Below are 14,909 nucleotides of genomic sequence, written 5' to 3' on the forward strand. Positions count from 1 at the left end.
TGATATCAGCATTTTCAATTATAAGACCATCATGCTGGCACCGACATGAACCCAGATCCAATTTTTCTTTTGCCAGCTTCCACATAATATATGGACCAAAGGAAAATGGAAAGGCCAAGTTTAAGTAAAAAAAAAAGGCAGCAAACAGCCCCACCTATACTGTGAACATTAATAAAAAGCAAGTTATTATTGCAACTTGAAAGCACTGGACAGTTTCTTCCTAGTGTACATTGTGCCAGGATCTTCTTTTCCAGAGCTGTACTTGGAAAACAGCAATGTAGAGGACATGAATATGCCCTCTGTTTGAAAATTTAACAGCAGTGACTTCCTGACAATCCACTGCAGACTATATTTTATGATATAATAGGAGTCTTATCTTTAGTATAACTTGGAAAGAAAAGCAGAATGTAAAATATCTTCTGAAATTTGAATGAATTTGATTCTCAGATTTGCAGACAAACAGAACAACAAATGAACAATAAGGAAATACACTTTAAGATTAGATGAATAACAGCAAGATAAATTATCTTTCACTTGAAACAAAATGAAGCCATTTTATCTAGTATTATGTAAGCTCTTAACATCATCTGGGATTAACTTAAATCGATCTGAATATAGATTTTATTACCAATCAAGGTTGCTGTTGAGCATCCATATAACCAGCATCAACAAGCACTTTCTCCCTCTTAGCTAACTCAATATCTTCATCAACCATCATCTTCACCAACTGCTCAAATCCCACTTTTGGTTTCCAGCCAAGAACTTTCCTAGCCTTGCTTGAATCCCCTTTCAAGTTATCAACTTCAGCAGGCCTGAAATACCTCTTGTCAATCACCACATGGTCTTTCCAATTCAGACCCACATACCCAAATGCCACTTGTAAAAACTCCTCCACAGTATGCGACTCCTCAGTTGCCACAACATAATCGTCAGGCTTCTCTTGTTGTAACATCATCCACATAGCTTCAACATAATCCCCAGCGAAACCCCAATCTCTCGACGCATTCAAATTGCCTAGAAACAGTTTGCTTTGCAACCCAATCTTGATCCTTCCGACAGCCCTTGTTATCTTTCGAGTCACGAAATTCTCTCCTCGCCTTGGAGATTCATGGTTAAACAATATCCCATTACAGGCAAACAACCCGTACGCCTCCCTGTAATTAACAGTGTACCAATGGGCAGCGCATTTCGACGCTGCGTATGGAGATCTTGGATGAAATGGTGAAAGTTCAGATTGTGGAGGCGCAGTGGATCCGAACATTTCAGATGATCCAGCCTGATAGTAACGAATATGACTTCTCCCAGTTGCAGCAATATGAGATCTCACTGCTTCAAGCAAGCGCAGAGCACCTGTAGCAACAACATCAGCAGTGTAATCAGGGATTTCAAATGAGACAGCAACATGTGATTGTGCAGCGAGATTATAGACTTCATCAGGATTAATAGTATCCAGCCATCGCCGGAGAGAGGACGCGTCTGACAGATCAGCGTAGTGTAGCTTCATGCGAGCCTTGTGGGTATTGTGTGGATCTATATATATGTGGTTTATTCGCTGTGTGTTGAAGTTTGATGATCTACGGATCAACCCGTGAACCTCGTACCCTTTGTTGAGAAGGAATTCCGTCAGGTAGGAACCGTCTTGGCCGGTTATGCCGGTGATCAATGCTATTTTGCGCTTCTGTGGAGCTGTGGCATCGCCATTCACGGTGGTGGATCCAGATCCGGGTGTGCTGTCGTCAGTTGCCATTGAAAATGGGTTGGTTGAAACCGCGGAGGATTGATGGATTGAATGGAGAAAGTTTTGTAAGAAATTACAGAAATTGAAAGATTTAGATTTAGATTTAGTGTTGAGAGAGAGAGAGACCCGGTTTTTGTTAATGGAGGGAGAAGGGGGTTTAATAGTAGGATTGATGTGGGAAAAGAGGATAGAATGGTCAATGTGGAAAAAGAGGGGACGTCGATATAAAATAGGAATAAGATCCAATTTGGCCCCCCAATTTATGACCCGGGATCAATTTGATCTCTTTTAACCTTTTTTGCCAATTTAGCATAAATGTTTTCCCATTTTTAGCTCATTTATGTCCTCTTTTTTTAACTAGACAGGCGCGTGAGTGAGTTATAAATTCTTAATTAATTAATACAAAATTCAAATACTATAGTTACTTGCTAGTAAATACTGAAATCATTAATTCATTGTTATTCAATTTAAGCATATTTTAATATTTTCGCGTTAAATTTAATTCTTAAATCATCAGATTATAGATAGGTTTAGATAATAATTCCTTGTTTGGCTGATCTGAATGGGGTGTGTGGGTCAAAAATTGCCACTCTAGTTTCAGATAATAAAGTAACAGTTATTAGTTCAGAGGAGGTAAGAGTGTTGACGCAAAAAAGAAAACGAAGTAGAGTAACCCATAAACAAATGCTGAATTAACCAATAGTTGTGGGAGATACATGGACCAAAATAATTATGATATGCCAATTGGATAGATTATTCAACCATCAGCAGTAGCTTTATTTAATCTTTAAGTTTTGGGGTATATCTTAATTTTGTCTCTCTAAACAAATTAAAAAAATAAAGAAAAAAATTAATTAACTAAATCAATAATAATATATGATATTATTTATTAATTATTATATTTTTTTATTAATTTTTAATTAAATTAACGGTTAACGATAATAAATAAATAATAAATATAACAATTAATTAAAACATTATTTGCCAATACTATACAATTTAGGTTATCTAAATTTATTATTTAAAATTTGAGCGGTAACTTTGGTAAGTATGACGTTATTTTTTCTGGTAATCGCTGATGGACGGAGCCACCGGTGGCCTCCCAAACCAACAGAAAAGGAGGAAAAATAAAAGAGAAAAATAAAAGCAGGGATATTTCTGCAATAATTTTAAAAAAAATCATTATATATAATGCTATCGTAGTTTTGGAGCTGCACGGATGGTGTTTTCATGTAAAATATAATTAATTAAATAGAAATAACCACGAAAATAAATTTTTCACTGATAACAATGCTCAAGCATTGGAATATCGAGTAATTTGTATTATCCATAGGCTCTATTTCCAGGTCATTGAAGGAGCATAAGCCACTCAAAATATATGTTATCAATGAAAAACCATTAATCGACCTCTGCATCAGACACCTCAGGTTATGGCAGAATTGGATCTGGCACTCAGAGTTAGGAATCAACAGGAAGACGTAGTCATTTCCACTCCACTCATCTGCACACAGCAATGGATGGATGTTGTGTCACGATCTCTCACATTGCCAACACCCCGGGATGACCCCACACTCTCTCAAGAGCAGCAGGATGCACTAATATAAGATTTCCAGCCACTGGAAGATAATGAGGAGCTAGACGACATCAACACTGGTCCATGGTACAGACATCTTTATTAAGTGTTATCATGTCTCAATTACAGCTGTCAAAAGTTGGGGTAAAATTATATATTGGCATAGTCTTTATGTATTGTCATACTCTTATTGTATTTGTGTCATGATAATGACGTTTCAGAAGCCAATCACGTGGTGTGAACAATTAGGCTTCCTTGAAATGTGTAATGTACAAGCCCTGTCACTTAGTATCTTGGGTGAGTCTCAAGTCCTTATATAAAGAGGCTATGGTTGTAATGAGAGGGCAAGCTTCCTTCCCTCTTCTGAAAAATAAAATCTCTGTATTCTAATACTTATGGTTTTCTGAGCTCTCTCTCTCTTCTCTGATCCTTTGGCAATGGTTCTTTAGCTAAGCTACGATCTGTTTATTCTCGAATACAAAAGGGCTAGCTCGGCTCATCGGGATTTAAAGAACAAAGGACCCTCAGGCTAGGTGTGCCGTCTTGGTCGTAGTTTGCGATTTTTATCCAGCCTCGAGCTTACAGCATGAGTATCTGGGAATAAGCAGCTCTTGACCTGTTTTGGAACAACCATGTTAACAATAAAATGAATATTCACATAATAAAATAGTATTTTAATTTGGAAATAATAAGAAAATAATAGCTAGAATACTTTATTATAAAAACTGAAAATTATATGTTTAGACTTTAATTTAACTAACGGGTTATTAAAATAAATTACAAAAAAATATATCATCTTTTTCTATTTCTTTTGTAAATAAAACTGATTTTTTTAGTCATGAATAAAATTATAATTTTATAAAAATATGCCTAATAATCAGTATATCAATTCTAACCATCAGAATCCAAATCATATATAAAAAAAATTAATACTTTGGCACTCATAAGCTTCATAGGTTTTATGGATGTTATCTATCTTAAGATTTTTTTTTTCAAACTTAACATATTTAGCTTTTTATTAAAATAATTTATTTGAATTACAAATAAAATTATAATTTCATGAAAATATAATTAATTGTTTATAAATCAACATAACAGTTCTAATTTAAATCATATAAAAATTATTTATTTTGATAATCACAAGCTTCATATTTTATTTTTTTCAGTAAAATTAATAACTTTTGAGACGTCCTGTTCGTAGCTAAATGATCAAAATGTTATGTAAAAAATGGTCGCAATTTACTTATACATATAACAAAATTTTTAATTAATTTCAGATAATGATTGAGATTTATGGAAATTAATCTAACGGTTGATTAACACCAAATAAAACTCTATTATTTTTCTGTTAAAATCTATTGATATTAAAAGAAAAAAGAAATGCATGAATTTTATTTCTACACGGCGCCAATATTTTAAGATTGCAATCCAATTTGACCTTAGTCGGTGGAGTCATCGGGGCCTCACTTTGCCTTCATCCGCACCTTTGCTTTGCCCCGCGTTTTGCCGCCTTGTCTCCCTCCCTTGTGTTCTGTGAACATGTGCTCTCTTTTAAGCGAGAAACTAGAAATTAACCCCCAACTTGTGCGGATTAAAAAAGAAATCTAATTTCAAATTAATAAAACATTAGTAATTAATCTATATAATCTATAATTATATATAATTAAAATAGTTTTAAAAATTTATTCATTATAATAAAATTAATAAAATAAACTTAGTATGAAATTAACTTTTAATAAACTTATATTTGATATTTTAATTTTTGTAATAGAATTATTAATTATTTTAGTTATATGGAATGAAAATAGCTTTGAGAATTCATTTGTCATAATGAAATGAGAAAAAATTAAGATGGTGATTAAATCTTAATTAGATTACTTATAATTATTATATATTATTTTTTATTTTTAACATTTTTCAATAAAATCCAGCCACTCTATATTTTTTATTATTACTTAATAATATCTGAAAGTTTATAATTTATATATATATATATATATATATATATATGACATTTTAAATTACTATATAACCGTAGAGTCGGTTTGTACCCATTGCATTGAAAAAATTATATTGATAGTATTTTTTCTAAAAGAATTTATTATCCTTTTTGTAATAATTTTTCAATATTCATGTATGTTTATGAAACAATATTATTGTAAATTAAAAATATTAAGTATTCTTGATTATTAAAATAAATTGTTGGTAAATATAAATCTAAAAATTAAGATTTTAGTAAATAGTATAAAAATATTAAATATTTTCAATGGATTAGAATAAATTTCAAAAAACAAGTATAAGTTCAAAGATTAAAGTAAATAGTCTTATTTGACCAAATTTCATTATAAGAAATAACAATATTTTAGCATAAAATCAATGGCACTTACTTCTTCAATTATAAGTGCATAGAAGAAAACAAAAATATAAAATATATGTATTGGAATATAAGAGAGAAGAAAATATTAAGATCCAAATTGAAAAATTAAATTTTTAGATTTTGTTACATTATAGTATCAGTAAGAATTACTCGAGAGTTTATAGTAATAAAAATTATATAAAAATGTAATATATAAATAAAAATATTGAAAATTCTAAAAATAAAAAATAAACAAAATATATATCTTTAATCTCAATAATTAGAAAGTCAGTTAAATATTTATAATTTAATCTACAATTAGGTAATTAATGTTGTTAACTTTAAACAAATTTATTTAAAAAAATAAAAGAAAAAAATAGATATAGAAGTAGAAAAGTTTTATTTTGGGAATTGTAAGTATTAATAATTTAAAAGAGAACTGTAAGAAATAATTGTATACATTAACTTAGTTTTAATAGCTTAAATCTTGTATATTAGATGAGAGATTATAATTTGAATGTATTTTGTTATTTTAATGCACTAATTAGTGGAATATTATGAATGTTTAATAAGTAATATTTGTGCATATTAAAATATATAAAAATATTAAATGTTATTCAATGTTGTTTCCTATCTATATTATTATACCTATAAAAAAAATTACAATGTAGAAATATGTATTAAGATTTAAACTACAAAATTGAATTTTTAGATTTTATTAAACTATAATGTTAGTAAAGATTAGACTACAAACTCATAACATAAAAATTGTACAAGAATTTAATAAATAAATAAAAACACTGAGTATGTAAAGACAGAAAATAAATAAAAACTATATCTTCAATCTCAATAAAAAGTGAAAAAAATTTGATCTACAGTTAACTAATTAACCTTAAAAAAATTCAATAAGGAAAGAAAAGAAGTATAAAAGTAGTGAAGTTTTATTTTAAAAGCACTTTTAATTTTTTAATTTAATATAATAAATTTCTAATTTTTAATAATATTTATATACCTTTATATAATATATATAGATGTATTAAATGAAGTCACATATTCAAAAATATTTAAATATTATAAAATAATAAATTGAGTTAATTATTAGATTATATTAAAATGTATTAGTATTAAAATAATCAAATGATTAAATATGAGATTTTAAATATACATCTATATATATTAATTTTTGAGATCTAAATTTTTACTGATATGTGTGTTTAATTTTTGATATGTAAAATTTTTATATTGACATGTGTACTATTTTTGACACATAGAATTCAAGTTTATATATAATTTTGTGATTTTTCTATTAATTTATTGATTAATAAGTTACATTCATAATTAAACACTTATTCTAATTATAAAGAATAATATATTATTAATAAATTAGTTTTCTAATTAGATAATAATTATTCTAAAAGATAGCATATTAATGATATTTTAATATTAGATTAACTAACAGATTAATTTTCTAATTAGATAATAATTCTAATTATAAAAAATATTTTTAAATATTATATTTTTTAATAAGATAATTTTTAATTATATAATAATTTTTAATTTTTAGAAAATAGTGATATTAAATATATTGATTATTAATTTATATAATATTAGAGTTAATAAATAAATATTTTCAAAAATTTTAAAAATAATTTATTGATAGTATTAATTTTAAGATAATATTAATAAATAAATATTTGATTAATGCAATAATATAAAATAAAATTAAAAAAATTAAAACATTTAAAAATAGTTATTTTGCTATTATTTTTAAAATTATTATAAATCAATATTAAATATTAAATAATTGATTAAATTGTACCTATAAACTTGATTTTATAATCGAAATAATAATAACAGTCGTGCAACACATAGGTAGATGACTAGTTTGATCTAAATTTTCACCATTTCAACGAAAGTTTAATATAGATTATGTCTATTTTCTGAAACATTTTCTCAATTTAAAGTAGAGAGTGAGATTTATTTAGAATTAGTAGTTTACCCATGTGTTGCACGACCTTTATTATTATTTCAATTACAAAATTAAATTAACATATGTAATTTAATAAAATTTTAATATTCAATATTTAATTTATAAAATTTTAAAAAATAATAGCAAACTAACTATTTTTAAATATTTATTATAATTTTTTAAAAATCTGAAAATACTATTAATTTGATAATATAAAAATTATTTTAAAATATTTAGTAATTAATTTTAGTGTTATACAAATTAATAATATCAATGTAATTGATATTATAATCTTTTAGGATAAAAAATTTATTACATAATTAAAAAATTAAGTTAGTATTGAATAATAAAAAAATTATTTAAGATATTATTTTTAAAATTAAAATCATTATTTAATCAAAATTTATAAAAATTGAAATTATTATATAATTTATAATATTTATCTATTGATAATATAATATTAAGATATAATTAAAATATATATTGTTTTAAATAAAACAAGTATTATTATCTAATTAGAAAACTATTTATTAGTTATATAATATTAAAATATAATTAATATATTATTTCTTAAAATTAAAATTATTTTTTAGTTAGAAATAGAACTTATTAATTAATAAATTAATAATAAAATTACATATAAATTTAAATTTTATATATCAAAAATAAATAAATATGTCAAAATAAAAATTATATATTAAAAAAATTTATATTCTAAAAGAATTATAGATATATATATAATCAATGTTGCATTAACGACTCTACTAAAATTGAAAAGGATATGCTAAACTAAAACATAACTTGTGTTGTTCCATTGTGAAAAATAAAAGGTTTAATTTTATGTCATAATAAAATGCAATATTTCTTCTAATTATTTTAAGATTATGAAGTAGAATGAGGTATGAAAGTGAACAATGATTCTTACGAAATAGAATCAATTAAAATAATTTGTTTTATTTCTAAGACAAATTTTTATTCTTTTGTCTATAGAATTATATAAAATGTTAAAAAAAATTAAATATCATGCAGAATAAAAAATAAATTCAAATGATGGCGGTGAATAAAAATTATGGTATATGGTCATGAATAACACAAAACAGAAATAATTAAATTAAAAATAGACAACAAAAAAATATACTTCTTAGAGTGCCAAATAATTATTTTTTAATTTACGATATAAGAATTTTATAAAATTGAATAATAATAATAATAATAATTTATGTAATCATTTAAGACTAGGATTTAACAAATTAATAATTTTATTAAAAATTAATTATAATATTATATTTAAAAACTGTATTTTATAAATTAAAAATAAAATTTTCAGTCAAGACGAAGGAGATAAATTTATTGGATAAATAGATAAAACTAAGAGACAAATTAAAAATTAAAAATAAAATTAATATAACACTACAAATTACAAAAGAATTTAGTAAAATATTAAAATTATGTAATATGAGAATTTAAAAAAATTAAAATAGCAATTATTTTATTCTATTTATTAAATAAATTCATTAATTCACAACAGTAAACATAGTAAAAAAATCGCATGACTCTAATTTTAGATTAATTAAAAATAAATAAAATTTTAACCGGAACGTAAGTGAACCAGAAGTACAGCGCAGCATTTTATTTATCCAACGTCACATGCGCTGTTACACGTTGGTCAAATCTCCAATAGCCACCTCATCATAATCAGTAATACTAAATAATAATAATAATAATTCTTATTATAATTATACTCCAAAAAGCAAACGGAAAAAGCTTTCTAGGGTTTCCTATCGCCACCTTTCCTACTATACATATATCATCTTCTTCTCTATTCCTTTCCTTCAGTATATAAGCAGACGCGTTCTAGCTTCCTTTCTTCTATAATAGCATAGCATATAAGAAAATCAATTTGAAATCCTTAGGTTTATTTATTTATTTATTTATAAATCTGGTATCTGGTTTTCTATTATCACTAGTCGATTAGGGTTTTGTTTCGTTTAGTTAGATCTGATTAATCGATCTTGTTCAGTTAGAAATCGTTGAAAAATAATTTTTTCTCCGTGATTTGATTTGAAGCGAAATAAATTTAAGATATGAAGCGATCCAGGAAATCGAACAGGGTAACGTGGGCACCAGGTCTTAATCTTTGTCAGGTATAATATGACCTTCAACGATTTATTCAGATCATATCATAATACTTTCTATTTATTTGTTTTTTTTATTCTGTTTTTTCTGTTTTTCTTTTTTAATAATTTACTTTGCGATGTTAGATGATTATGTACTGTAATGTTATAAGAAAAAATTCTTATATAAAAATTTGTAGAGTTAAAAAAAACTTATTAAAAAAACCTGATTGATTTGTTAAGAAGATTCACAGTTGAGCACCAAATTCCACCGCTCAATTTAGATGAGTGAATTGAATGGCGAGAATGGTGCTAGACTATTGCTTTAATCTGCTCCAGTATGTTAATCAATGGGCGAGTTTGTAATTTTCCTTTTCTTTTAGTTGCATACTCGCACCGAAACATATTGGAACATTCCAAGTCAAGTTTCTCAGTTTATTAATTTAGAAAATTGTGAAAAGTTAAATATCTTACAGATTTTTTAGAAGATTTAAATTGATCAAATGGATAAAGTATAATCACACCAAGAAACTTGAATCCACGCATATGGATTTGATATTGAATTTATAGTAATCAAAATTATTGATTTTTTTCTTGATAAAAGCTATATTGAGGTGATATTAGAACAATCAATTCCTTGCAGACAAGCACTCAATATAACTTTAAGTCAAGTGAGGAATATCCTCTGTAATTTCTTCATTTGGTTCCCAATTTTACTAGGTGAACTCTATACAAACCTTTAATTCATTACATATATGAACTGGATCTGCAAAATCTCTCATTGCTGTGGAGTAATACCCATCAATCATTTGAACAAAGAAAAAGGATAAGATAAAAAGGGGGAATTGAAATGAAGATTAAATACCAAAGGAGGATAATTATTAAAAAAATATGGGAATATGATAATTAATCTATAAATGAAACCCATATAAACATCTCAAATCTTCAAAGGTTTGAGTTCACAAAATAAAGTATGAAAAATAAAAGAAAATTAGAATGAAAAATAAAAGAAACTTTTGTTTATTGCACCATAAGGACATGTAATAGAGAGTTGTAAAAAGGGGACACAGTGGCAATACCTAAATCTTTCAATTATATAACTATGCTTTTGTTTAAGCATCACTAATACATACCCTAGTTTAAATGTAAGTTTCTAAATGATGCGTCTCCATTGCACCAGACTATAGGCTTACTCAAGGTCGGTTTTAAATAATAAATATTGGCACGGTATTCATCCAAATATTTTTCATTTAAACAGCTGGAGTATTTGATCCTTTGGGTGCCATAATCAGTAGATAAGGATTATGAAACTATATGTCACTGTCATTTGTCTCCTTAATATCTGCTCTGGTGTATAGCCTTTTTTTGGCCATCTGGCATGTTCCATGGACAATTGATTTTGGCTTTTACATCTGATTTTGGTTTGAAACTAAAATGGATTCAATCTTGTTCATTATGTGCAATAAGTTTACTTGTATTATCATATGTAGAGGTGAGGAATAGTTATTCAATTAATAGAAAAATCACAATTTATCAAGAAAAGCATTAAGAGATATATAGTGGTTAGATTAACTATAATGCCCTTTAGGTTAGAAGAGTTGGGTTACTCTAACCAGTTGTGACCATTGGATAGATTCAGTAAGTGAAATTTTTTCTCTTTGTATCCATTGGCACAGTCTTTGGAGAAAATTGAAGTTAGAAAACTTCAAAAATTTTCTTCTACATGTGTACTGGGAAATTCTATAGAAATGTGTTTTGGCATTTCCTGTATTCCTTAATTGAAGCTTGTTATTTTTTGTAAACCGAATTGAAGTTCTTATTGTTAGTAATTAAAATGTAATCTTATTCTCGAGAAGAAAATATTGGATAAATGACATGCATGTGATGTATAAGTTGAATGGGGGCCATTTCTTAGCGCAATGATAGTCGCTTGAAATCAGAAGTAGGTTTAGTTTTTGAGAGTAAGCATTTAATGCAAATAGGCACAATTATTTGGTGACTCATATTACATGTATAAAAATGGTCTGAAACTAAAGATATGTTAAAATAGATACTTTTGGCCAAGTTATAATAATTTGTTCTTTCTTATAATAAACATCATTCTCAAGCTTGGTATTTCTGAGATATGCTGTTTTTATTTGGAAAAGTGATAAAAACAGTGGCAATGTTTCTGAATGCTAGGTTTGCTCAATGGGTAATTAGGCAGATTTTGATTATGACCCGATGAGCATAGGATGTTATGATATTCTTGGGTTTCACATGATGAATAATTTTTACCAATAAATAATATTATTTGCATTGCATTACTAAAATTTTGTTATTTACCTCAAAGCTTGTTGCTTTGCATTTGTAGATCAGTCCGACTATCATGGGCTCATTACTAGAACATTGTTTTATTTCACCTTGAAATTTGTGTCTGATCTTTTCTGCTCGTGAGGTCTAACTGCTGTTTTCACCAATTGTAGCAATATATGTTGTTAATATCATCATGTTTGTCTTGCCTGGGTGTTGAAATAGAAGGTCTGGAATTGAAATTTAGATTGCTTATAATATAACTCTGAGATGTAAAGTTTATATTAGGGAACTAAAGTCTATTGCATTGCTTCCATTTGGTGTGAACTCAAAAGCTATGAGTCTGTCTCACTTGTGCTGCATCTATTGCCATTTGGTTTTGATTTTTCTTTCGGAGCATGGTGTATTTATAGGGAAACTGTCTTAATCTGCTGTATATTTCATATTCGTTGATTGAAATCCTCCTGATGGGTTGTCCATTAGGTTCTTGGATATCTCTACACATTATCCTGTTTGGATTGCTATTTGTTAGTATCGTGATTAAGTGATTTACTAGATATTAATCAGTTGGTGAATTTTTCTGGGTTTTAAATAGGTAAAGCTATTTCTAGTCGAGGACTGTCCTTCAAAAGTTGGCACGCAAACTCAGGATCATCTGCAAAAGAAGGGCTCATGCATGTTGCATCATTTGCCTGGTAAGGAAATTAGTGACCTTCCCCCTGGGTTTGGAGACAGTCATTTGAATCATTTGAAAGAGAAATCATCCAACATTCCTAGGATTGCATGGAAGTGTCCTCCCAAAGTAAGCATATATTTCTATTTTGTTAAAGCTCAATAGAATGTGGAAATCTTAAGTGACTTATAAACTTTATTTGAGGACCTTTCAGCTTATAGCTTCTAGTATATATATCAGCAGTCATTGTTATGAGTTGTAAATTAATGCATATTTGTCTTGAAACAGGTGGTTCTGAGTCACAACTGGCATGTTGCAGCTGGTGAAGAAAGTACTGAGGCTGAGGCTCAAAAAGTCAGGGAAATAAGAGTGCTTGAAGCTGTTTTTCCACGTCAGTCAGCCATTCCTCCTAGGTAAAGTTTTTTCCTATTGTTTTATGTTGTGCTAATTATGTTCATCTTTGTCTTACCAAGTATTTCGCATGCTTTTCTATATATAGTCCCTCTATTTCATTGGACGTAGAAGAGGAATTTTACAATGATAACTTCACTCCAAGGATCCCGGTCACTCCTATTGAAGAAGGGGTGGTTGTAGATTTACCATCTGATTTATCAGCACCTCTGAACACCTTGTCAAACCCCCAGTTGCCAGCATTTCCTCGGGATCTTGTATCAGTCCCAAACTCTGCTGAACGTGACACCCCTGTTCTAGAACCACCTGCAAGTGAAAAACCCAAGCTTGGAGTATTACCTGATCTGGGTGCTGATGTAGTAACGGCTGCTTCTGCTGCTGTAACTGCAATTATGAAAAGCATGGAGAAGGGAAGCTTGATTGATACTGGTCTGCTTGTTAAAATATTGAATGACCCAGAAATGATTGACAAACTGATTAATGGTCGTGAAGCACCACTCAGTATGACCAGGACACCCATGCTTGTTTCGAAGCCAGTAACCAAGTCAATTCTCCCATCCTGTCCAAAACCTAATGTGACTTTCGCAACATCTACTGATGGAAACTTCCATTTTTTACCTATTGGGTCGCAACCTCCATCAAAACCAGTGGCAACATCAGTCTTCCCTTCCTGTCACAAATCTACCATGCTTTCAGTGCCAATGCCTGCCAATGGAAGTTTGCAACCCCCAACTGGAGAGGTGCAGCCAACAGTAACTAGGCTGCCACCACAACCTGACACGAATCCAATTCCTGGATCAAAGCCAACTGCCTCAATATCATTAGCCAGACAGCAATCCGTCAATATATCCATACCTAAGCCAGCAGTCTCAAACATGTATACAAAGCCTGATCAGGTGCAATCTACGGTGAGTAGTATCCCTGCCCAACTAGCTCCGAAATCATTCGCTGAATTGAAACCCAACCCAAACCCAATCTACGGTGGTACTCTTCAAGCTAATGCAGTGTCCACGAAAACCAACCCTGTAAAGGATATCAACTACATTAAGGACCTGATTAGGGAACATGGATCTGACAAGCATAACGAACATATGTCGTATAACGGACCTCATGCTACTAATCACATACTAATAAAGGAATTCGGACAAAATAACTTGAGACCCAAGTTTCAGAAGCCTTGCATGTATTATAGAAGTCCAAAAGGATGCCGGAATGGCTCCAATTGTCCCTATCAACATGATTTGTCATTCCAGTTTCAAACCGGTGGCAACTTGGAGGCCCCATACGCTAAGAGAATGAAATTAGATGGGGAAATTACTGGGAGGACGTAAATCAAGTTTGGCCTGCTTTTTAACTTTGGCAAGATAGTGTAAATGGTAGGGGGTTTCTGGACAACGTTTTTCTGTAGGTTTTGTACATACGTGGGGAAAGAGAAGAAAAAAAAAACAAAAAAGAGATAGAATTGGTAGCTTTGAAACTCGTTTTTTATTTTTGAGAATTTTTAATTCAAGGGTTAAAAGTTTAATGGAATTATGTGTAGTGAGATTCTCTAAAACAGGTTGGAGATTTCATGAAATTTATTTTAATTCTGAATCTGGGTTTTTTGCTGCGTTGACAAGAAAATGAAGTGCGTCTAGCAGCTTGTACAGGAAATTTAAGGAGCCTTGGTGTATTCTTATTCTTCAGCCTGAGCCCAATGAAAAAAGGCCTGAAACTACGGTGTAGTCTGAAATTGTTATTATTTTAATTATAAGTAATAATATAAATTGAGGCTATAAATAAA

At 28.9% G+C, this 14,909-nt stretch overlaps 2 protein-coding genes across 2 annotated transcripts; one reads left to right on the forward strand and one right to left on the reverse strand.

Annotated features, from left to right (window-relative positions):
- Positions 1 to 418: 418 nt before the first annotated feature.
- On the reverse strand, positions 419 to 1,922 carry LOC8258342 (GDP-mannose 4,6 dehydratase 1). The gene has a single exon (XM_015726823.3). It carries the CDS (start codon positions 1,745 to 1,747, stop codon positions 632 to 634), a length of 1,116 nt encoding a protein of 371 aa, XP_015582309.2. The 5' UTR covers positions 1,748 to 1,922; the 3' UTR covers positions 419 to 631.
- A 7,481-nt stretch (positions 1,923 to 9,403) lies between these two features.
- Positions 9,404 to 14,656, forward strand: LOC8287856 (zinc finger CCCH domain-containing protein 6). The gene is made up of 4 exons (XM_002530704.4): positions 9,404 to 9,780; positions 12,638 to 12,844; positions 13,004 to 13,128; positions 13,215 to 14,656. Exons 1-4 carry the CDS (start codon positions 9,721 to 9,723, stop codon positions 14,455 to 14,457), a joined length of 1,635 nt encoding a protein of 544 aa, XP_002530750.2. The 5' UTR covers positions 9,404 to 9,720; the 3' UTR covers positions 14,458 to 14,656.
- Positions 14,657 to 14,909: the final 253 nt, after the last annotated feature.

The sequence above is a fragment of the Ricinus communis genome, chromosome 5 (genome assembly GCF_019578655.1).
Source record: "Ricinus communis isolate WT05 ecotype wild-type chromosome 5, ASM1957865v1, whole genome shotgun sequence".
In the NCBI taxonomy this organism is placed as follows: Eukaryota; Viridiplantae; Streptophyta; class Magnoliopsida; order Malpighiales; family Euphorbiaceae; genus Ricinus; species Ricinus communis.